We start from the raw sequence: 24290 nt of genomic DNA, 5'->3' as shown, positions 1-24290 counted from the left end.
GAGCCAGGGCGGCAATTATTTCCAGGCCTAGGGGCGGCAAAATTATTAATCCGCCACTGGATACGAAACTGTTTCACTAAAGATTTCAAACATTTGTTAAAATGTCCCTCAAAATCCAGACCAACTCTCTTATCCTAATGCTCTGTTTTGTCATGTTACCATTAGCACGGGTTACTCTGTGAGTCGGTTTTGTGACTTTTAATTTTTTTTATTTTGCTAAATGTGTCATATGAGTTAGTAATGCAAAATATTTACTGCTAAGGCATTTCACGTATTTTAAGAACATTTTGTTTGTTTTCACTACCTCTCAAATACAAAAATACAGTTTTCCCTAATACCCAATTCCTGCTTTTATTTTACTTATTAAATGCAAGTTTAATCCAATTATTTAATCGACATTCCATACCATACATTCTGAAAGTGTTACAACAAAAAGGGCATAGTTTGTGGAAAAAACAGTAAATGTGTTATCAACTCTTTTTACATAAAATAGCTCTTCATTTTGTCAGCACCATAAGATTTCCTGTAAGTTAGCTCTGTGTGTGTGTGTTGTCTAAAACGATGCTGAAAAACAAGTATGAACGTGTGTGACTTATCTATAAAACAAACATAATTGGAATTATGCTTAAGGTAGTTTATCTATAAAACAGTATCCAATTTGGTTTGAATCTATGATTCTATGCTTAATTGTTTTGAGAAAGAGGAGGGAAGGTGGATGGGCAGGAAGAATTAACATTCTTATCTTTGATAAAGAGTGTAATTGACTCTTTTTACGTAAAATAGTTTAAACTAGTTGTGCATTTTGTCAACACGGGGTGTATTAACCAATTTTACACCGTTCAACTTCTTTTAAGTTAGGCTGTGTGTATTTTGTATAAAATAATGCTGAAGAAACAAATATGAAAATGTGTGTGGAAAGGTGACTTGTCTATAAAATAATATAAAACTGGTTTGAGTATGCTTACAGAAGTTTATCTATAAAATAGTATACAAGTTGACTCCAGTGTATGTTTAATTGTTTTTGGGAAGCAGGGTGGCGGGGGGGAAGGGTTAGTGGTGCTGTGTATTTGTGTGTTATTTGCCCTTTTTTATTTATAAGTCCTTCAAAAAGTTTACAAAATTTAAGAGGCCTCTAATGCAACTTAAGCCAAAAGGCTTGGTCTTCCATTTTTTAAAGACAAATGCTAAAGGCATTACTGAGAAAGAGGAAAATTGATTCCTGGTACAGGGTTAAAACCAAATAATGCTAATTGCTAAATGTATGGCTAATTGCTAAAGAAATCTACACGCATGCTCTTTTTGACTGGTATTTTACCTCTAATTTACATTTTAATATGTTACAACCAGTAAAGTACTGTGTTCACCATGACAGGAAAATATGGGTCAATTAAATATTAATGGATAAATCCATAAAGTGCTGTGCTCAGCATGATTCTGGAAAATGGGATACATTTTAATATTCTACGCAATATGATTCCTTAAGACACCCCGTCATTAAAGAATATCTTTTGACTGGCTCAGCCAACGAAGTTTTGTGCCATCTGGCCAATAACAATCTGTGAGGTAAGATGCTTTTCTCTGTCTTCCTTCCTTTCTTTCTGTTTTAAAGCTTTTATGGTTATCTTGTGTCTGTCATTTGTAGTATGTAACAAGCTCTCTGGTTATAGTTTCTTTCTCTATCGCTAATATTTTGTGACTTCTGTACAATTGTTTAATGAACTTTATTTAGAATTGTACTAACTGCAAACAATTATTTTTTTCTAAAAATGTATACTTATGTGTATTAATACATCTCCTTTATTCCTCTTTGTATAATTATTTAATGACTTTATTCAAAAGAATATTTTCCTCTAAAAATGCATGTTTTTATATATATATATACACACACACACACATTTCTTTATTCTGTTGTTACTAAGATTTTGTAAATTATTTAATGACTTTTAAGAATAAATAAAAATACAAAAAAATGCATAAAACCATATTTTTCTCTAAAAATGCATTATTCTATATAATGCTTTTCCTTTATTCCCTTGACCTTAAGGCTTTACTTAAAATTGACTAACTGCTTATAAAATATTTTTCTCTACAAATGCCTGTTATACACAGAGAGAGAGAGAGAGAGTATACTGTCATTACTAAGATTTTTGTAAATTATGTAGTGCCTTTATTTAGAAATATAGTGTGTTAAAATTATGTTTCTCTCAAAATGCAAGTTAACACTTCTCTATTATCTGCAAAAAGAACAGGAGTACTTGTGGCACCTTAGAGACTAACAAATTTATTTGAGAACCATTTTATGCATCTGATGAGTGTACAAGTACTCCTGTTCTTTTTGTGGATACAGACTAACACAGCTGCTACTCTGAAACCTCTATTATCAGTCATTCAGACTTTGTATACCTGTTTACTAGATAGTATTGAAAATTGCTCTAAATGTGTAAAAAACATATTTTCCTCTAAAAATAAGGAAAAGGCATGAAAGCTATATTTTCACTTGTTCTAATGCATACAATAAGGACAAATTAAATAAAAAAAATTAAAGCCTTTTTTTTTCAAAATGGCTAACCACACCTAAAATGCACACACCCAAAAATGAGTGCTAGGGAGTATGTCATAAGGCAAAAAGGGGTGTGACGGGTTGGATCACAGAAACCCCCTTGGGAGCTGCCACCCGATGTGCCAAGACTACCCCTGCTCCTGTTTTCCCTGCCAGCTCAGGACTCCAGCACCCTGTCTTGCTGAGCCAGACACTCTCATCTGCTCCAACACAGACCCAGGGTCTGAATCACTTGTCCCAAAGCTGCAAGTTTACCTGAAAACAGCTCACAGTAGTGTGCTTGTCTTTAGCACTCAGATGCCCAACTCCCAATGGGGTCTAAACCCAGATAAATCCGTTTTACCCTGCATAAAGCTTATGCAGGGCAAACTCATAAATTGTTCGCCCTCTATAACGCTGATAGAGAGATATGCACAGTTGTTTGCTCCCCCAGGTATTAATACATACTCTGAGTGAATTACTAAATAGAAAGTGATTTTATTAAATACAGACAGTAGGATTTAAGTGGTTCAAAGTAGTAACAGACAGAACAAAGTGAGTCACCAAGCAAAATAAAATAAAATGCGCAAATCTATGCCTAATCAAACTGAATACAGATAATCTCACCCTCAGAGATGCTTCAGTAAGTTTTTTTCTCAGACTGGACACCTTCCAGGCCTGGGCACAATTCTTTCCCCTGGTACAGCTCTTGTTGCAGCTCAGGTGGTAGCTAGGGGATTCTTCATGATGGCTCCTCACCTTCTCTGTTCTCTTCCCCCCTTTATATATCTTTTGCATAAGGCGGGAACTCTTTGTCTCTCTGGGTTTCCACCCCCCCTCACTGGAAAAGCACCAGGTTAAAGATGGATTCCAGTTCAGGTGACATGATCACATGTCACTGCAAGACTTCATTACTCACTTGCCAGCACACACATATACAGGAAGACTCACAGGTAAATACAGCCATCTGCAGACAATGGGAGTCATCAAGATTCCAAACCATCGTTAATGGTCCACACTTTACACAATTACAATAGGCCCTCAGAGTTACATTTTATATTTCTAGTTTTAGATACAAGAGTGGTACATTTATACAAATCGGATGATCATACTCAGTAGATTATAAGCTTTGTAATGATACCTTACAAGAGACCTTTTGCATGAAGCATATCCCAGTTACGTTACATTCACTTATTACCGTATTTTCTCTAAAACTATCTGTTACATTATATTGACTTATTATCAAGTTTTTATAAAACCATATAGACTGCACAACGTCACAAGGGGGATGTGTGGAAACCTGTCAACATTTATATGATGCGAAAAGATATAGAGATAAAAATGACTTTAAAGGTAGAGAAAATACAGTGGCAGACACTGTCCAGGCAAGAGGATTCTGAACCGATGCCTATGGCTGACCCTACTGGAAATGAAAGAGGGGAAGTATGACCCAAAGACTTCTTCATACTAACTGTCAGGGGGCATAAGGGCATCCCCTGGGTTCACCAAAAGAACGTCATATAAGGTCTCTAATGAAACCCTGTGTCACAGTGGTCTTGCCAATCATTTGTGAGACGTATGTACAGAGAATATGTGAAGACATGTATTAAAAATTATGTTGTCTATGTCCAAGACTTAAGACAGGTCACCAAAAGGTAACCCACATACTCATGGCAGGCAGAAGGGAAGAGATGCTTATCTGAATCTGGTTAGTCATGTGCAAATTGAGGATTGTATCACTGGCAATGAATGTCCATTTAAAGTCTGAACAAAATGCTAATCCATAGTTTACGGAGACTTGAGCAGGAAATTAACAGGAAAAGGTGAACAGCAGGGGTGGAACACTATTTTCAGATGACCATCGAAGGTCCGATTGGATGTACTTGGGGGGTACAGAGAGACACCCTGGCATTCCTTCAATCTGTGAGGACAAGCCACCAGTGAGTTTGATTTTTATGAAAAAGGATCTCAGCCAAACTAGTTGAAAACACCGGGGTAAGTGATCATGTAGAAGATAGGGAAACGCCTTGTTAGATAAGTTCAGTCTCTAAAAAATGTGTTATGATTTTGTTTTATATGTCGGTTTGCTTCAGTATTCTCTCTCACTTGTATCTCCGTTCTTTGATAATAAGCTCATTCTTGTTTTCACCATATCTAAGTGCTGAGTGTTACACAGAGTGGAGATCCTGAGTTGAATCTGACAAGCCAATATCAGTTTAATATCTGATATTTCCTTTTGGAACAGCAAATCTAACCTGTGCAGAGAGAGTGAGGCCTGCCGAGGCCTAGAAGGTAGTGCTGGTGGATTCAGGGAGCTGCTCTACAGCAGGCACGGACAAGCTTTCCTCACCCACCTTCCTTTCCCAAGCTGGAAATTCCCTGTAAATGGAATTTTAAAGCTCCCAATCTGCTAGGGGAGTGGATTCTGGCTAAATGAGGCTCCCCTCCCCTCCCCCAAACTGCAGTGGATTCACTAAGCAATTGGCAAAAAGATGCCTGGGAAAATCAGAGGCTGATCAAAGTCATCTGATTGTTCTTAAAGCACTTGTATGGCTTTAGATTTGATCTCTCTTGTCCAGGAGGTGGTGGGAGACAGGACAGCACAGTGGGTTGTAACATGAGCCCAGTAGAGAAAAGCTGAGAGGTACCAAGCTTCTGAACTCCATTGTGAAGTTTTCCAAGTTGTCATATCTGTAAATAGGCATGCCGGCACCATGCCCCCTAGTGAGGTTTGTGGGGAGGAGGAGCCATAGATGCTTGCAGATATGTGGCTGGGACCCCAAGAAATCTTAGAAAATCTTCAGGCAATGGCATCATGCACGCTGATTGCTCCATTGGTCTCCTGCTGGCCTCGGGAAGCTAGTGAATTAGGCCCAGAGGACACCTCCCTGAATTTCATGCAGGAGTCCTGGGTGAGTAAAGAGTCTCTCTCCCAACCCCTCCACCTCCTCTTTAACCACAGACCAGATCCACTGTGCCCTGTGTAAGAGTTCCCAGGGCATGGAGCCTGTCTTCTCCAGGCCAGCTCCACACTCTCACGGCTCCAGGAATGCAGACTTTAGGTTGTCTGTATGTGGTAGTGTCAGGCATGGTAGGTGACTGGCAGTGGGTTAGGCTGTGTAGGGCGTAAGGGTGGTATTTGACTGACAGTGGGTTAGGCTGTGTATGCAGTAGGGGTGGTATGTGACTGGCAGTGGGTTAGGATGTGGAGGAGGTGGGGGTGGTATGTGACTGGCAGTGGGTTAGTCTGAGTATGCAGTAGGGGTGGTATGTGACTGGCAGTGGGTTAGGATGTGGAGGAGGTGGGGGTGGTATGTGACTGGCAGTGGGTTAGGCTGAGTAGGGCATAGAGGTGGTATTTGACTGACAGTGGGTTAGGCTGTGGAGGGGTATGGGGGTGGAATGTGACTTGCAGTCGGTTAGGCTGTGGAGGGGGTGGGGGCTGGTATGTGACTGGCAGTGGGTTAGGCTGTGGAGGGGGTGGGATGTGACTGGCAGTGGGTTAGGCTGTGGAGGGGGTGGGATGTGACTGGCAGTGGGTTAGGATGTGGATTAGTGTGTGGGTGGTATGTGACTGGCAGTGGGTTAGGCTGTGTAGGGGGTGGAGGGTGGTATGTGACTGGCAGTGGGTTAGGCTGGAGAGGGGGTGGGGGAAGTATGTGACTGGCAGTGAGTCTGTGCAGGGTGGCTAAAGAGTAGTGGGGGGAGGGATAACTCAGTGGTTTGAACATTGGCCTGCTAAACCCAGGGTTCTGAGTTCAATCGTTGAGGGGGCTATTTAGGGATCTGGGGCAAAAATCTGTCTGGGGATTGGTCCTGCTTTGAGCAGGGGGCTGGACTAGATGATCTCCTGAGGTCCCTTCCAACCCTGATATTCTATTATTCTAATGGATCAGAGAGATATTTCAGCCCTCCCATCCAGAGGATTTTAGGGTATATCTATCTGATCAAATACTTTAGATGTTTTGGGGGTGGGAGGGAGAAACAGGGGGTTAGGACTGGCCAGTTAGCTGTAATTCACAGTCAATTAACACCCCCAAAGTTATTCCCTGCCTCTCAGTGCCCAAATCATGCCTATGCTCCCAGTGCAAATCCGGCTAAACAGTCCTCTAAATTTGCACTGACACCGTACACAAAATAAAATACTTTGGGCTCTGGAGAATGGAGGAGGGATTCAGGGCTCTTAATTAACTGTAAATTACAAATAATTTCAAAATTAACACCCCTGGCTTCTCCCTGAGTACCTTAGGCTTATTTATAAAATGATGGAAATTTCCTGACCAAAATCTCTGTTACGGTTGAGGGTTTCCAATGATAACTTAACAAACACTCTATAAGGAATATTGTAGTATAAAAAAACCACAAGCCACGCATAGCAATTGCGCAAAATTCACAGTTAATCTTAAACTTAAAGCGAAAGCTTTGAAAGGGTGGAAATGTACAGTCAGGCTCAGCATGGGGTGCCTTGAGGAAATCTCGCAGACACAACTGTGTACAGATTTCCTTCCTTCTCAGGAGGGCCTACAAATGCTGTCTGACTTGTCCAAGCGTTGTGCAACCTCCTATGCAGCCCCGCGAAAGAGATGCTCTTTCCCACGCCCTGATCTGACAATGGCAGAGCAAAAGCTGCCCTTCTTCAGTACAATGCCATGTGCTGCCACATACACAAGTCAGTGCAGATACTAATGCAAAGCTGATGTATTGGGTGTTTACAAACCTCAGAGGCCTGGAGCAGGAAATTACAGCACTAGCATGATGAAGAGAGCAAAGGTTAGAGCAGTGAGGAAGTGTCACACTTACAAATGGCTTCCTCTGTATAGATTCATAGATTCCAAGGCCAGAAGGGACCATTGTGGTCATTCTAGTCTGACCTCCTGTTTAATACCCCAAAATCATTCCTAGAGCAGAACTTTTAGAAAAACATCCAATCTTGATTTACAAATTCCCAGTGATGGAGAATCCACCACAAGCCTTGGTAAATTGCTCCAGTGGTTAATTACTCTCACAGCCAAAAATTCACACCTTATTTCCAGTCTGAATTTGTCTAGGTTCAACATCTAGCCATTGGAGCATGTTCTACCTTTCTTTGCTAGATTGAAGAACCCATTATTAAATATTTGTTCCCCATGTAGGTTCTTACGGACTGTAATCAACTCACCCCTTAGCCTTCTCTTGGTTAAGCTAAATTAGGGTTACCATATTTTGAGGCTCCAAAAGGAGGACACTCCATGGGGCCCCAGCCCCGCCCAACTCCGCCCCTTCTCCAAAGTCCCCGCCCCAACTCCACCCCCTCCCCTGCTTCCCGCGAAAATTTGATTCGCGGGAAGCCTGAAGCAGGTAAGAGGGGTGTGGGGGGAGGAGGCGCGGTCCAGTCTGGCCCCCCCGGCATCTCCAGCCTGGGTCGGCTCGGGCCCTGGAGTGCCCCCGGCCGAGCACCCCCGGCCCGCCCAGCACTGCCGGTCCCCTATCCGGCCCCCGGGCCGGCCAAGCACCCCCGGCCCGCCCAGCACTGCCGGTCCCCGGCCCGGCCCCCGGGCCCCCGGCCGAGCACCCCCGGCCCGCCCAGCACTGCCGGTCCCCGGCCCAGCCCCTGGCTCAGCACCCCCCAGCCCCCGGCTCGGCACCGCCGGCCCGGCCCCCGGCTCGGCACCGCACCGCCGGCCCGGTCACTGGCCCCCAGCTCGGCACCGCCGACCGCCAGCCCGGCCCCCGGCCCAGCACCGCCGACCCCACATGTTCCGATTTTCCCGGACATGTCCCGCTTTTTGGGATTTCCCCTCGGACGGGGATTTGGAGCCCAAAAAGCCGGACATGTCCGAGAAAATCCGGACGTATGGTAACCCTAAGCTAAATAGACTGCATTCCTTGAGTCTCTCACTATACGGGCATGTTTTCTAATATTTTAATAATTCTTGTGGCTCTTCTCTGAACGCTCTCCAATTTATCAATATCCTTCTTGAATTGTGGACCTCAGACCTGGACACAGGATTCCAGCAGCGGTCACACCCGTGTCAAATACAGATGTAAAATAACCTTGCTACTCCTACTGGAGATTCACACTCCCAGCTCCCCCTCCCCACTGTGATCCACACTATGAGGCACTACAGTGAGAACTCACCCTCTCAGCTCCTGCCCATGGTGGGATCTGTGCCCTGGGGCACTAATATCATGATTCACACCCCCAGGCCTCCCCTGGAGGATCCACACCCAAGGCACCAGCATTCACACCCTCAGCCATGCCCAACAGGATACGTGCCCTGGGGCACTAGTGCCAGGATTCACACTCCCGGCCCCGCCCCCCCCCCAACAGGATCTGTGCCCCGGGGCACCTGCGCCAGGATTCACACTCCCAGCCCCACCCCCCCAATAGGATCCATGCCCCGGGGCACTAGCACCAGGATTCATTTTCCCACCCTCTCACCTGTAGGCGAGTGTCATACACTCAAAGAGCTTGGTGAGGGAGGCGTCGATGCTGAGGGCGCCACTGCTACAAGGGCCAAAGCGGTAGGTCCGGCACGTGCAGGCGTTGACTGTGTCGAAGTCGTAGGCATCCCCGGGCACTGCGGCTCGCTCACCCGCCCCAGCCCCCTCCCCCTCCCGCCAGCCGCCAGCCCCCAGCTCCACAGCCCCTGTCCGCTCCGCCATGCTCCCAACCGCAGCCCTACCCCCCGGGTCCAGCTCAGGCTCGGCATGCGGCTCCGACACCATGAAGTGGCCGCTGTGGATGATCTGGGGTCGCGACATCCCAGGCAACCAGGGCACGACCCTAGCAACTGCCTGGCAGTGCCACAATCACCAAGACAACACACCCCTGTTGCCAAGGCAACCAGAATGTTGGTGGGGGCTTAATCCCTCCCAAAAAATTGGTCACTGACAGGAAGTGGAGCGCAGGCTGTAACTGTGCCAGGCCTCTGCTCCAGGCTCCCATAGCAACAAGGAAGAAACATCGTGCGCATGACCAGCACCTCCCCCTCTGCGCAGGGCACGATGGGAATTGTAGTTCCCTCGCACTCTCCCACACTGATCACTCGCCCGGACAGACACAAGATGGCGCCCAAGCCCAGACGCCGTCGTATAGAACTACATTTCCCGAGCTGCCTCGCGGCCGGTGGGAGGTGCTGGCAGGCGGTGCGCATGGGCTGCTGGGGGCTGTAGTTTTGTGGCCGCAGGCGGCAGGAAGGGGTTCTGTGTGCCTGAGCCCTGCAGGGTGTGGGACGCAGTGGAGCTGGGGAGAGGGGCCAGTATGCCCACAGCCCCTTTCCACGCCGCACAGCCCCGTGAAAGGGGCCCTGGAGTAGGGTCCACTCAACACCAAGCCCCAACCCAGAACCCCTGAGTCAGGCCCTTTTGTGCAGGGAGTTGAGAGGGACAGAGTTCATGGGGTGTTAGCTCTGGAACCTAATGACGGCAACAGTGTTAATTATTTCACTGCTGAGCACTGGAATACTGGGTGGAGGTTGGAGTTGTGGGTGGAGCTTGAATAGACCCTCCACACACACACTTCCCCTTGCTCCAATCTGACCCCTAGCTTCCAAATAGGGGGTGACTCAACTCTCCCGAAATCCCAGGCCAGGAGCACTTGGACTAGCGGCTTCTCCCCACCCACACTCTGCTCATCTGCACTTGCTTGCTGATGGGGTTCAGGGACTCGGGGCCACCTCCCAAAACCTGAGTGCTTTCAGTGGGGCCACAGCTTTGACTAGCCAGGAGGGGCTGCAGGGGGGCAGACCCTGCATGGCTGGACAGGGAGCAGGGCTGAGTCCCAGCTATGCCCAGATTCACCTCTTATAAGGAGCAGACTAATGCCCCCTTCCCTGCTTAGAACAAAATTATTTTTTTTAATTTTCCTTTTTAAATGTTGCCCCTCTCTTGATCTCCCTCTTTCACAGCCTTTTCCAGCCTGCACCTTCAACTCTCTCTCTATGCCAATCTCTCACCAGTTCCAGCACACTCTCCTCCATCCCCTGCTCCCTCCCTCCCTCATTGGTAGTGACCACAAATTGCACTTTGGTGGCCTCTCCATGACACGAATTAGTGACCTCTCTCCAGTTCTTCATTGCCAGATATGTACTATTACTGGCCCCCCATGATGGCACCTGCCACTCCCCCCTCCTCACCCAAAAGTGATCCTTGGGGGTTTACTCTATTCATGTCTGCATTATAATCACCAGGGCCGGCTCTAGGCACCAGCGCTCCAAGCATGTGCTTGGGGCAGCACTTTCCAAGGGGCGGCACTCCAGCCCCCCCCCCCCCCCTTTTTTTTTTTTTTTTTTGCTTGGGCGGCAAAAAGCTGGGAGCGGGCCCTGGCCAGAGCCCTGCCGCTGGCGAGCCAGAGCATCGTCCCCTGGAGCCAAGCCCAGGCTGTGGTGGTGAGAGGGGCTCCCGGAGTGTGTGAGGAGCCAGGGAGGGAGGGAGGGAGGAGGGGTCCTGCTGCTGCCGCCACCGCTGCTGCTCTGAGTCTCGCCAGGGTGGCGTGGCGTTTCCCCACCCAAGTGGGCTGTGCAGGGTGCTGCCGGGCTGATCAGGGGGCGCGGATCCCGGCTCGCGCACTGATGGGGCGAGTGGCTGGGCAGCCCGAGCTGCCAAGGAGCTGCCCCCTCCTGCCCCTGGACCCAGCCCACCTCACACCTCCCCTGCCTCAGCCCTGCGCTGCTTGTCCCGGGACCCCACAGCGCCAGGGGTGGGGAGAGGCAGAACCCGGTTCCAAGCGGGGCAGCGGAGGATACTGCCCCGCCAGGGGACCCCCGCGGCTCGGGCACCTAGGGGTCAGTGTCCGTCCTCTCGGCTCTGCCTGCACGGGGCTGGGGAAGCAGCTGTCAGCGCCTGCCCCTCTCAGCCCATGCATCCCCCATCCCGCTCGCAGCCTCTTCACTTGTACCTCCCCGCATCGCTCCTTCGCCACACCTCTTCCCCTTGTACTCTCCCTTCACCCGCACCTCTCCCCTTGTACCCTCCCCCAGCCCTTTCCTCCTGCACCTCCCCCTTCCCCTGCACCTCTTCTCCCACAACCCTCCTGATACCCCCTCTCCTCCTCCACCCTCCTCCACGAGTACATCACACCCCGCTTCTCTGCCAGTGTAGAGCCCCCAAGCACCCCCACACCCGCTCCTCTGCCTGAACCCTCTTTACTAGATTCCCGTCCCTTTCCAGGTACAAGGTTTGAGGGTTAGTCCCTATGCCTTCCATGTGCATTTGGAGCACTAAAGGTGGGGTTGCGGGGGATGGGGGGGGCGAGATTTATACTAAAGTGAAATAAAAATAAGAGAAACGGTTTGATCCCCACTGCAAGTGTAAATGGGGATTGCTGTGGTGAATGAGGAGGTCATGTTTGTGGGGGGGGAGCCCAGGGCTGGGGCGGCAGGAGGTGTGGGTGGGGGGAGGAAGAGAGAGCCCAGGGCCGGGGCAGCAGGGGGTGGGGTGGGGGGGAGCCCAGGGCTTGGGTGGGGGGGGGCAGCCAAAAATGTTTTTGCTTGGGGTGGCAAAACACCAAGAGCCAGCCCTGATAATCACATTGGTGTACTGGCTGAGCCCTAGCATGCTCAGTTCATGTCCCATCTCTAAGGCCCTACCAAATTCATGGCCATGAAAAACACGTCACAGACTGTAAAATTTGGTCTCCCCCCTCCATGTGTAGGGTTGCCAACTGTCTAATCACACAAACCCTGTCCCTTCTCCGAGGCCCCACCCTGCTCACTCCATCCACTCTCCCTCCATCGCTCGCTCTCCCACACCCTCACTCATTTTCACCTAGCTGGGGCAGAGGGTTGGGGTACGGGAAGGGGTGCAGGATCTGGGCTGGGGCCAAGGGGTTTGGAGTGTGGGAGGAGGTTCTGAGCTGAGCCTGGGCAGGGGGTTGGGATGCATGAAGGGGTGTGGACTCTGGGCTCAGGGCTGGGGCAGGACATTGGGGTGTGGGAAAGGGTGAGGAGTGTGGGATCTGGGAGGGAGTTTGGGTGGAGGAGGGGGATCAGGGCTGGGGCAGGGGGTTGGAGTACAGGAGGGGGTGTGGGGTGCAAGCTCTGGGAGGGAGTTTGGGTGCTGGATGGGGCTCAGGGCTGGGGCAGGGGTTGGGATGTGAGAGGGAGTTTGGGGTATGGGATTGGCTGTGGAGTGCTGGCTCTGGGAGGAGGCTCAGGACTGGGGCAGGGGGTTGGGGTGGGGGTACGGGCTCTGGGAGGGAGTTAGGGTGCGGGAGGGGTTCCGACCTGGGACAGGGTGTGGAGGTGAGGGGCGTGAGGTCTGGCTGTGGCAGCGCAGCGGGGCTAAGGTAGGGTCCCTGCCTGCCCTGGCTCCGCGGCGCTCCCGGAAGTGGCCAGCACGTCCCTGCAGCTCCTTGAGGGTGGGCAGGGGGCTCCACGCACTGCCTGCGCCCGCAGGCACCACCCCTCAGCTCCCATTGGCCATAGTTCCCAGCCAGTGGGAGCTGCACAGTCAGCGCTTGGGACATGCTGAGACCCCCTGCCCCCTCTCCCCACCCCCATCAGGGGCCGCAGGGACATGCCAGGCACTTCTGGTAGGTCTGTGGAGCCAGCGGCCTAAAATCTTCCGGTTTGGCTTCAGTAGCCTCCAGGAGATCGAGCCCAATTTTGGGAGACTCCTGGACTATAGGGTAAAAAAAAAAATTAATGGAGATATCCTATCTCCTAGAACTGGAAGGGACCTTGAAAGGTCATTGAATCCAGCCCCCTGCCTTCACTAGCAAGACCAAGTACTGATTTTGCCCCAGATCCCTAAGTGGCCCCCTCAAGGATGGAACTCACAACCCTGGGTTTAGCAGGCCAATGCTCAAACCACTGAGCTGTCCCCCCCAAAGTAAAAGCACACAAGACCAGATTTCACGGGGGAGACCAGCATTTCTCAAATTGGGGGGCCTGACCCAAAAGGGAGTTGCAAGGGGGGTCTCAGTATTGCCACCCTTACTTCTGCATTGCCTTCAGAGCTGGGTGGCCAGAGAGCGGTGGCTGTTTGCCAGATGCCCAGCTCTGAAGGCAGCACCCCGCCAGCAGCAGCACAGAAGTCAGGGTGGCAATACGATACCTTACCACCCTTACTTCTGCACTGCTGCCTTCAGAGCTGGGTGGGTGGACAGTGGCGGCTGCTGACTGAGGGCCCAGCTCTGCAGGCAGCAGTGCAGAAGTAAGGATGGCAGTACCAATACTTCTGCCCTGCTGCTGGCAGTGGCTCTGAGCAGCTTTGAAGTCAGCGCCTCTGCCAGCAGGAAAGTAGAAGTAAAGGTAGCAGTATCGCAACCCCTCCCCCCCCCCCCACACACACAATAACCTTGCAACCCCTCCACAACTCCTTTTTGGGTCAGGATCCCTACAATTACAACAACTTCATGAAATTTACGATTTTAAAAATCCTATGACCATGAAATTGACTGTGAATTTGGTAGACTCCTACCCATCTCACACACCCCTGCAAGTACTGATTGGCACCCAAAGGGTCAGGGAGAAAGCCCGTCCCCTTTAATAGCCCTGTTTGCCCAGACCAAACCAATCCAGTGCTCCTTGGGTGCACACTTCCTGGGATCAAATTCCCATCCTGCTGCTGGCCCCTCTCCTCCCCTTGAGGTCACTGAGGGTGCCTGACACATTGCAGGATTGGGTCCCAGAGTCGCTTCCGAGAAGAGCGGTGTGGTGAGTGGGGGAGAGCTGGAATGAAAGGGGTTTGGGGCAGAACTCCTTAGAAAGACAGACTGCGGTAGGCAGGGTAGGTTGACCATGATATCTGGAAGGTCGGTCGCCAGCTCTCAAGTGCCGTCTTCCCCAGAGAATGGTAAATGAAAGGGAAACCTCCAAGAACTGAACTCGACAGGCTCAGCTCAGCTGGAGGCCACCAATGGCCAGCAAAGGCTGCCTGCTGTGGGATGGGCCACATGCAAAGACAGAACCCAGCCAAACATCACAGAGGGACATTGGGCCATACCCCCAGCTGGTGTCAATTGGCCATAGCTCCACTGGAGTTATTGGCCAGATTCAGGGGTGCAGTAACCAGGGACTATCCCCCTTTCACAGCCCTTTCCAGCCAGCACCTTCACCCCTCTGTCTATGCATTTGTAGTCTATTTCATGACTTAGATGCAAGATTTGCATGTGTAACCTGCACACCTCCTGGGTGTGGTGTTCTGTCCCATCTAGTGGCATGGAGATCACTTAGAGAGAGATTAATGAGTCTGCTCTACAGCCTTATCTAAGAGCCAGTTGGCTTTTAGCTTATGTGATAGAGGCTCATGCACTAAGCTCCAGAGGTCCCAGGTCTGATCCCACCCGCCAATGACCGGGGTCTGTCAGCGTTACACATGAATGATTTATCCCTATCATATAAGATGATACATTTGCATGTTAGGATCTGTACATTTGTATTTATTCATGCCATATATAAGCAATTTAAAATTTTGATTCCTCTATGCTTGTAGAAACTTTTTAATTTTAAGAATAACCGATATGTACTAATATCAAGAAATTGAACTGTGCACCAACATTGGGTGGACCAGTATTAAATACTGTTACAGTAGGTGACAGAATGTTAACCCTAGTGTCCTTTAGTTCAAAAGTCACTTTTCTCACCTTTGCCCATGTGAACAGAAGCACAGCATCAGAAAGATCCAAAGACTGGCCAATGGCATTTTCAAGCGATAAAATAGCAAGCAATGTCAGTCTTTCATCGGCCATCATTGATTGAAAATATGTTTTAATGAGCTTGAGCTTCGAAAAACTGCGCTCACCACTCACGACTGTGACCAGCAGAGTGAGCAGAATCCTCAAAGCTATCCACACATTAAGAAAAGTGTCCTTCAGCTCTGCATCTTGAATGAATTGGAGAACCTGGAGTGGAGAGTGCTTCCTGAGTTACAAAATGTGACGAATGTTGTCCAATACGACATAGAGGTCTTTATCATTGACATCCAAACATTCCCAATGTGTCAATTGTTCAAGAGTGTTTTCCTGTCCACCAGCAGTTTACTAAGGTCATACAACCATGCCCCCCCCAACCCCCTTTCACCTCAGGTCTTTTTATGGTGCTTCATTTCGCCAAACCTTTCTTCAATGGATATTCAAGCCGTGTCAGTGAGCGAGCAAAAAAACTCCTTCTTGAATTTTTCTTCTGAGCTTCCTATCACCCCATTTCTGCCCTCGTAACCAAACTGTCTCTTCTTCTGATGAATACGAGTTTCTTTGAAGACAGGCTCAATTCCTAAATTTTCCATAATTTCTTTGGCATCAGAGATGGCATCTTGAAATCTGTTATCTCTGTTGGCCACAATTAAGTCAAGGCAGCTTCTCATCAAAGTTGTAGGGGTTCTCTGGCATCTCATTAAACATGTCTTTTATTAGTTGTTACTTACACTCTTCGAGTCAAAACACAAGTACACGTTCACAATTACACAATAAAACAAGGTTCACAATCTCGCAGCTTGTAGAACTGATGAATGAAATTGTTTTTAATTGTTCACTTTATTAATGTAACTTCATAAGTAAAGTTTTATGAATGAAACAATATTCATTCATAGAACCGGTTACCCCAATAACTGGCTAATTAACAATTAAGATGCTTGTTAAGAGCCATAGCTGTTCAGTCAGCTGCCTTTGTAAGTTTCACTATCAATCCAATTCCTGCTTAAATCACTGAGACTTGCACTGTTTCAGTATTGTAACTTCTGTTCACCATTTATTACACTTGCCTACAGTGTAACTTCTGTTCACTGTTTGCCATCCATTATACTTGTCTATATTGTAACTTCTGTTCACTGTTTGCCATATTGTAATTCAAACCCCATTTTAAAACGCTTACTCCATTTTGTAAGGGCTTGCTGCAACCTTCATTTTTGCAAACCCTGCTGTAATCTTATTAGTTTAGTTTAGATGTGTGAATGAGGTATGTATGGATGATGGAATCAACCTCCAGCCCCAGCCTGTAATCATTAAATAAAGTTCAAATACCAACGGCTGAAGATGCAAACAAAAGCCCTAACAAAGTAAGAAGAATCCACCCTAAAAAGAAAAGGTACAATAGAAGGAAGATCAAAGCCAGGTCCCAGGCTGAAAGTCATGTCTGCAATTGACGGGTGATCAATCACCAAACCCAGAGGCAGCCTGACACAGCAAGACCTATAGACTCTGGATCCAAACTAAAGCCTACAAAAAGGATGGGTGAGATGGAAAACTTTGGAGGAGGGTAACATTCTGCTGCCAACATGGAAGGGCATTGGTGCATGCCCAACAGAGACCCAGCTCGTCCTTGTGCCCGGCTTTCCTGGCCAGTTAGCCGCCACAAGCTACGAACCCAAACTGCAAACTCAAGCCACAGACTCAAGCAGGACTGGTAACTATGCAGCAGCTGCAGAACATCTGATGGATGTGTGTGTGTGAATGTGTGTGTGTGTGTGTATATAGGTATTAGGTATAATGTCTGTGTATAGGGATTAAGATATTAGTTATTGGTCATAAATCAAATTGTTATCATAATAAATGTGGCATCTTTATCTTGTCCCCTTTAATAAGATCCTGCTAGTTTTTATTGGTATAACATTTTGGTGGAGAATAGCGAAAGGGGGATTATTGGTATTTTTGCCTCACTTATTGTAAACCAATCTGTGTGCACACAACCAGCTCTACAGAGCACGGTTCTATTCTTGGTTAACAAAACCTGCTGGCCTCCGAAGAGGTAGCAGAAAAAGAGAAAAAAATGAAATCAGGGGCAGCAAGAGGGTCCCAGGGCCCAGACAGTGCTGCTCACTGAACAAATTTAAAAATGTTCAAGAAAAGGTGCATACACCCTCAGTCGTAGCATGACTGAGCATAAGGGGAGAACTTAGGGTTTCTCGCTTTGCCCCTGGGAGGGGTTTTTATTTTTGGTGTATGAACCCTCGGTGGTAGAAGGCCGAGCAATACAGAGGGAAGCTTAGCGTCTCTCCCTCTGGCCCAGAGTGGGTTAAAAACGTAAGATACAAATCTTGTTCTTGTTAGGCCCAAGAAAATGGAGTATAGAACAGGTTGTTTGGCCAGCTTAGCCAAAGTTAGGCTAACTGTAGTTGCTGGGCCATTCCTGTCTCTCTGTGAAACATGAGGGCATGCTTGCTTGGGCTTCAAAGAATGAGATGGGGGGGGGGGGCGCATTCTTGTACCAGATGTACTAGGAACGGTTTGTTTGGACATATGGAGACTTGCAGTCTCCACTCCCTGTTTCTGTTCTTCATCTGTACTCAACTCCCTCCTTTCTCCTAGTTTCTGGTGCATGACAACAAAGCTCATAAGAAGTTGCTGAGGCATCACGAATTGTTTGTAGTGTCAAAGAAGATAGATATGCATGAATATTAGAAGCTTTCTAACTAATAAAGGGGGGTTGGGTTGTTTTAACTATAACGCGATGGAACTGTCTATATAACCTTACTAGTTATTGTAATCGGGGCTGGTTCTCTCTGGAGACGGGCTGCTCTCTATTGTTGTGTGCACTCTTCAATAAAGAGCTTGTGTTTGGACCTTGCTGGTGTTGCCTGTCTCTCTGCGGTCAGACAACGAACCGTGCCGTCTGGGTTCGAGTCCCCGACATTCTGTTAAACCAAACTCTGAAGGATATAGGAGTTTGGGCAGTGTAGTGTGGTTTATGTTTGTTTGGTTTGGTTTTTTGCAAGTAATATTGTGGTAATTTCACAATTTTAAAGAAAATGTTTAAGAAACGGGACCAGGAAGGGTGGGGGCTAGTTGAAAAGCACACCCTCCTTGCTAAATTGGTAGTGGAACAAGGCTTGTGCCCATGGAAAGAAACTGTTTATTGGAAAAAGCAGGATCGGGCCCAGGCAAGCAACAGATAGAGAAACTGGAAAATAGGTTGGGTACAGAGAGTTAAAACAGCACTCTCAAATCTTACAGCAGCAGTAACATCAGGAGAAGAAACATTTGAGACCCCAGAAAGGGGCAGAGCTTTGGGATCCCTCTGGAGATTGGGAAGGGGGATATTTGGGTAAATTCCTCCTCCCGGGGCCAAAATGCCATTGAAACAGTTAACAACAGTGCCTGCTTCTGCCTCAGATCTCCAGGCCATGGCAAAATGGCTGGAGATTTTAAAACAGAATTTTTTTTCTAGATGGAGTGTTAACGCCCTTTTACTGAGAGAAAGGGAGGATTTACACTCACAAGAAATGCACCACTTAATTAGCATTTGTGCAGCCCCAAGTACCAAACAAACTGTGGCAGAGACTAAGCAGGTTCTGCCATGGTGGAAGCACTGTGCTAATTTGTTTCCAAGCTTCTATCTTTCAGGCTCTGAACCAGAACATCAGGAGAGCTGGTACCAGCTGAAGAGTTATAAAATACCATAGTTATAGTGTCATGACAAAGTCTGTGTTCAGTGTTGCATGTTCTGTGTCTGTCTCTAGTGTAGGGTTACCATACGTCCGGATTTTCCCGGACATGTCCGGCTTTTTGCGGCTCAAATCCCCGTCTGGGGGGAAATCCCAAAAAGCCGGACACGTCCGGGAAAATAGGGAGGGAGGGCTCGGCGGTGCTTGGCCGGGGCCGCTGGGGCTGGGGCCGGCGGTGCGGGGCCGGGCCAGGGCCGGCGGTGCTCGGCAGGAGCCGGGGGTGCGGGGCTGGGGCCGGTGCGGTGCCGGACCAGGGGCCGGTGCCGGGGGCGCAGGACCGGGCCGGGGGCGCGGGGCCGAGCTGGGAGCCAGGGGTGCGGTGCCGGGCCGGGGGCCGGGCCGGGCCGGGAGCCGGGGGTGCGGTGCTGGGCCGGGGGCCGGGCCAGGAGCCAGGGGCGCGGTGCTGGGCCGGGGGCCAGTGCAGGAGACGCCGGGGCCAGAGCCTCTTGGCCTGGGCCGGCCGGCCGCCCGCCAGAGGGAGCCGCTCAGCCAGGGGGGCCGGACTGGGCCGTGCTGCATCCCGCCCCAGCTTACCTGCTGCCTCCCTGTTTCAGGCTTCCCACGAACATTTGATTCGCGGGAAGCAGGGGAGGGGGAGGAGCAGGGGGCGGAGTGTTCAGGGGAGGGGGCAGAGTTGGGGCAGGGTTGAGGGCGGGGAAGGGGCAGGGCTGGGGCGGGGGCGGGTCCCCATGGAGTGTCCTCCTTTTTAAAAATTAAAAGATGGTAACCCTACTCTAGTGGTGTCCTGTGCTAGCATTGGGTCCAGAAAAAGAGGGGATACTACACTAGACAGGGCAAATGTCTTTTCCTCTCTCTACTTCCCCCATGTCCATCCAATTTATCAATCACCACTTGTGTCCAAAGGACTTTGGTCCCCAGTGCATCAGGTTTATTTTTTGTTAGGTTCTCTAATAGTCATTTTGTTGTTAATTTTTGTTATTAATACATTTGTATTTTTAGTTACATTTGCTTGTATTGTTAATTACACACTTTCCTCTATGCACTCTGGTTCTACTTCCCCAAGGCCTAAAGGGTAGTTCTTGGGCCCCCATAACCTGTAAAACCTTGGCCCATGATTGTAGGGCCCCATCTTTCAGGTCCCCAGAAACCTCTTGAAAACAACTGTTAAAAATAGGAAATTCTGCAACATTTTAGCAACTAAATGTTAGTTTAAGTCTAAATCAGCTTAACCTTGCATGACAACTGTGGTACTCCTACAAAATCTTATTTGTTGTGTGCGCTTAAGAAGGTCCTGACCTCAGTGATTTTTATTGTTTGATGGCTATTGCAGCATCAAACTTGGGTCTCATCTTGTTTGTCAATGTACCCAATTATTGTTATGGTAATGGTTTTATTGTATTCCCAATTATTATAATTATGATTGTTTGGTTTGTTTGCAACAGATCACCTGTGCCCTACAATAACAACTGCTGTAATAATCATAAATAAAGGGGCATAGTGTTGTAGGAGCAGCCCACCTGGTCAGCAGTTCTAAATATAATTTTTCATCCCATCATTGTCCTATTAGTAATCCTAACTGTTATGTTGGTTCTGCCTTAAAACAATTACATAAAGTGTGACCCATTCAATACCCCTGGATTGAAGGGTCAAAAGGGGGACAATGTAGAACTGATGAATGAAATTGTTTTTAATTGTTCACTTTATTAATGTAACTTCATAAGTAAAGTTTTATGAATGAAACAATATTCATTCATAAAACCGGTTACCCCAATAACTGGCTAATTAACAATTAAGATGCTTGTTAAGAGCCATAGCTGTTCAGTCAGCTGCCTTTGTAAGTTTCACTATCAATCCAATTCCTGCTTAAATCACTGAGACTTGCACTGTTTCAGTATTGTAACTTCTGTTCACCATTTATTACACTTGCCTACAGTGTAACTTCTGTTCACTGTTTGCCATCCATTATACTTGTCTATATTGTAACTTCTGGTCACTGTTTGCCATATTGTAATTCAAACCCCATTTTAAAACGCTTACTCCATTTTGTAATGGCTTGCTGCAACCTTCATTTTTGCAAACCCTGCTGTAATCTTATTAGTTTAGTTTAGATGTGTGAATGAGGTATGTATGGATGATGGAATCAACCTCCAGCCCCAGCCTGTTCTGATTAAATAAAGTTCAAACACCAACGACTGAAGATGCAGACAAAAGCCCTAACAAAGTAAGAAGAATCCACCCCAAAAAGAAAAGGTACAATAGAAGGAAGATCAAAGCCAGGTCCCAGGCTGAAAGTCATGTCTGCAATTGACAGGTGATCAATCACCAAACCCAGAGGCAGCTTGACACAGCAAGACCTATAGACTCTGGATCCAATCTAAAGCCTACAAAAAGGATGGGTGAGATGGAAAACTTTGGAGGAGGGTAACATTCTGCTGCCAACATGGAAGGGCATCGGTGCATGCCCAACAGAGACCCAGCTCGTCCTTGTGCCGGCTTTCCTGGCCAGTTAGCCACCACAAGCTACGAACCCAAGCTGCAAACTCAAGCCACAGACTCAAGCAGGACTGGTAACTATGCAGCAGCTGCAGAACATCTGATGGATGTGTGTGTGTGTATATAGTTATTAGGTATAATGTCTGTGTATAGGGATTAAGATATTAGTTATTGGTCATAAATCAAATTGTTATCATAATAAATGTGGCATCTTTATCTTGTCCCCTTTAATAAGATCCTGCTAGTTTTTATTGGTATAACAAGCTGGGCTTTCACGTCACTTCATTCTTATATCTCACTGACTGAGAGGCAATGCTCTGCCCCTTATATACCCGCAAGGGCATAGCTGACAACATTCAAGGAGGTTCAAGGAAAATGTAGTTCTCAGAAAGTCTGGAAGGTTGAACAAGATTCAACAAAGGTGCAGAACATTTTAGGAGGTTAGTGAAAAATTAATCCACATACAGAATACCTGAAACATTTTACTTCAAACATTCTATTTTCCCTTTTGTCACTGTGATGGGGCCTCTGCCCCACACTGGCCCATATGGGCTTAACAGAGCCCTAGGGAGGCTGCGCAGGAGGCAGCCAATTAGAGAAGGGCTTATAGGAGCAGCCAATCAGGGCTGGGCAGGCCCATATAAGAAGAGCTGCAGTACAGAACAGCCTCAGTCACTTCCTGGAGCTTGAGAAGAGAGTAGGGTTGGCTGTCTTGCAGGTGGAAGGCAGCAAGCACCCTAGACATAGCAGTGCTGCAGGCAGAGACCCAGGGAGATAAAGGCAGCTCCTGGCGGGCTGCAGGAATCTGCAGGCTGAGGCCCTGAGGCAAGGGCAAAGAGGCTGCTGGAGGGCTGCAGGGAAGTGGCCCAGGGAGGTCTACAGAGGAGTCAGAAGGGATGCAGCAAGTGGGGCCATCTACAGGGTCCCTGGGCTTGGACCTGGAGAAGAGGGTGGGCCTGGGTCCCTCCTGCCCCAACTCACCACTGAGGAAGTGGCTGGACTGAGGGACTGCGATTCTGTCCCCCGGAAGGGGAGAGCACAGAGTCACTGAAGAGGACGCCATAGTCCTGGGAGTGGCACGGTCCTGAAACAAAAGTGATGGCAGCGAGGCACCATCAGAGGAGAGTGTATTGGTGAACAGAGCTAATTCCCAGGACATCCAGCTGGAGGCACCACAGTGGTGAGTGAACCACATCAGTCACTAACAACAAAAACAGCACTCCAAGTCTGGCACCCCCTAAGCCCAGCACCCCAGGCAGTCACCTGGGTCACCTGCACCTAAATCTGGTCCTGACTGCACCTCTCATCAATGAGGACACAGTGGATGGATTTGCAGCAATGGGGTTCCCAGACTGCAGTGGGGCAATAGACAGCATGCATATCCCTATTTTGGCACCAGACCACCTCACCACAGAATATATCAACAGAGTATATCAACTTTTCTGTGGTTTTGCAAGAATTGGTGGATTACCAGGGACACTTCACTGACATCAGTGTTGGCTGGTCAGGAAAGGTGTATGACATCCGCATCTTTAAGAACACAGGACTGTTCAGAAAGATGTAAGCAGGGACTTTCGTTCCCAACTGGTGGATTACTATTGGCGATGCCGAAATGCCAATAGTGATCCTGGGGAATCCAGCCTACCTGTGGTTCAAGAAGCTGTACACTGACCACCTCGACAACACCAAGGAAAATTCCACTATTGGCTCAGTAGGTGCAAAATGACAGCTGAATGTGCTTTTGGCAGATTGAAAAGATGCTGGTGGTGTTTACTCACTAGCAGTGATGAGCTGCCAAAATCTTAACAACCGGTTCCCTCCTCACCCCACGAGGGGGTCATGGCCCATCCAACCCCCTGCATTCCTTGACGCTCCCCCCCCCCCCCCCGGGACCCCTGCCCCATCCACCCCCCTTCCCTGTCCCCTGACTGCCCCCCGCCGCCCCATCCAACCCCTCCTCTCATTCCTGATGGCCCCCTGGGACCCCTGCCCCATCCAACCACCCCTTCTTTCTGTCCCCTGACTGCCCCTGGAACCCCTGCCCCTGACTGCCTCCCACCACCCCATCCAACCCCTGCTTCTTCCTGACTGCCCCCCCGGGACCCTTGCCCCCATTCAATCCCCCTGTTCCCTGCCCTCTGACCCCTATCCACCCCCCCATTCCCCCGAACTCCCCTGCCCTCTATCCAGCACCCCCTCCCTGCTCCACATGGCCGAAGCCAGACCAGAGCGGGGCTGGGCCATGTGGCGCGGCGAGCCGGGCCGGGCGGCGCGCCTGGAGCCGGACCGGGCCGCCTCACAGCGCCTGGAGCTGGGCCGGGCCGAGCTCGCAGCCCGCCACCCAGAGCATGTGCCAGTGGCGGGGCGAGCTGAAGCTGCGGGGGAGGGGGAACAGCCAGGGACTAGCCTCCCCGGCCGGGAGGTCAGGGGCTGGGCAGGAGGGTCTCGTGAGCCACCATAATGGGTGCCCACCCCGCCCCTAAGAGCCAGAGGGACCTGCCGGGGGGCGAGGTGGGGAGTCCCGGCCGTGCTTACCTGGGGCGGCTCCCGGGAAGCATCCAGCAGGTCTCTCTGGCTCCTAGGGGCGGGGTAGCATAGCTAGGGGAGGAGCAGGGGGTTACCTGCTGCGGTGCATGGCCCTCCTTGTGCCCCTTGCCCCAGCTCACCTCCGCTCCATCTCCCTGGGCTTGAGAGCGAAGCCGCTGCTTGCTTCTCAGTCCTCCTGATTCGCAGGAAGCAGCGGGGGGGAGGAGAAGCGGGGCGGAGCATTCAGGGGAGGAGGCAGAGCGGAGGTGAGCTGGGGCCGGGGGCAGGGAGCTGCCAGATCTTTACCAGTTGTTACATTTAAAAGCCCTTTTAGAACCAGTTGTCCCGCGCAGGACAACCAGTTCTAAAAGGGCTTTTAAATGTAAACAACCGGTTCCCGCGAACCGAT

At 49.3% G+C, this 24290-nt stretch overlaps 1 protein-coding gene across 4 annotated transcripts in view; it reads right to left on the bottom strand.

Annotated features, from left to right (window-relative positions):
* Positions 1-9431, bottom strand: part of LOC101945959 (MLX-interacting protein-like) — a 31287-nt gene extending 21856 nt beyond the window's left edge. For all 4 annotated transcript variants that reach the window (XM_042858138.2, XM_065591727.1, XM_024114847.3 and 1 more), the window contains exon 1: positions 8961-9431. In XM_042858138.2, coding sequence (XP_042714072.2) covers positions 8961-9283 — 323 coding nt within the window. In that variant the 5' untranslated portion in view covers positions 9284-9431. The remainder of the gene's footprint in view (positions 1-8960) is intronic.
* Between the last annotated feature and the right edge of the window lie 14859 nt (positions 9432-24290).

Source organism: Chrysemys picta, chromosome 4 (assembly GCF_011386835.1).
Source record: "Chrysemys picta bellii isolate R12L10 chromosome 4, ASM1138683v2, whole genome shotgun sequence".
Classification (NCBI taxonomy): Eukaryota; Metazoa; Chordata; order Testudines; family Emydidae; genus Chrysemys; species Chrysemys picta.
Note: the sequence above shows the minus strand (reverse complement) of the source record. Positions and strands in the feature narration are given on the sequence as shown.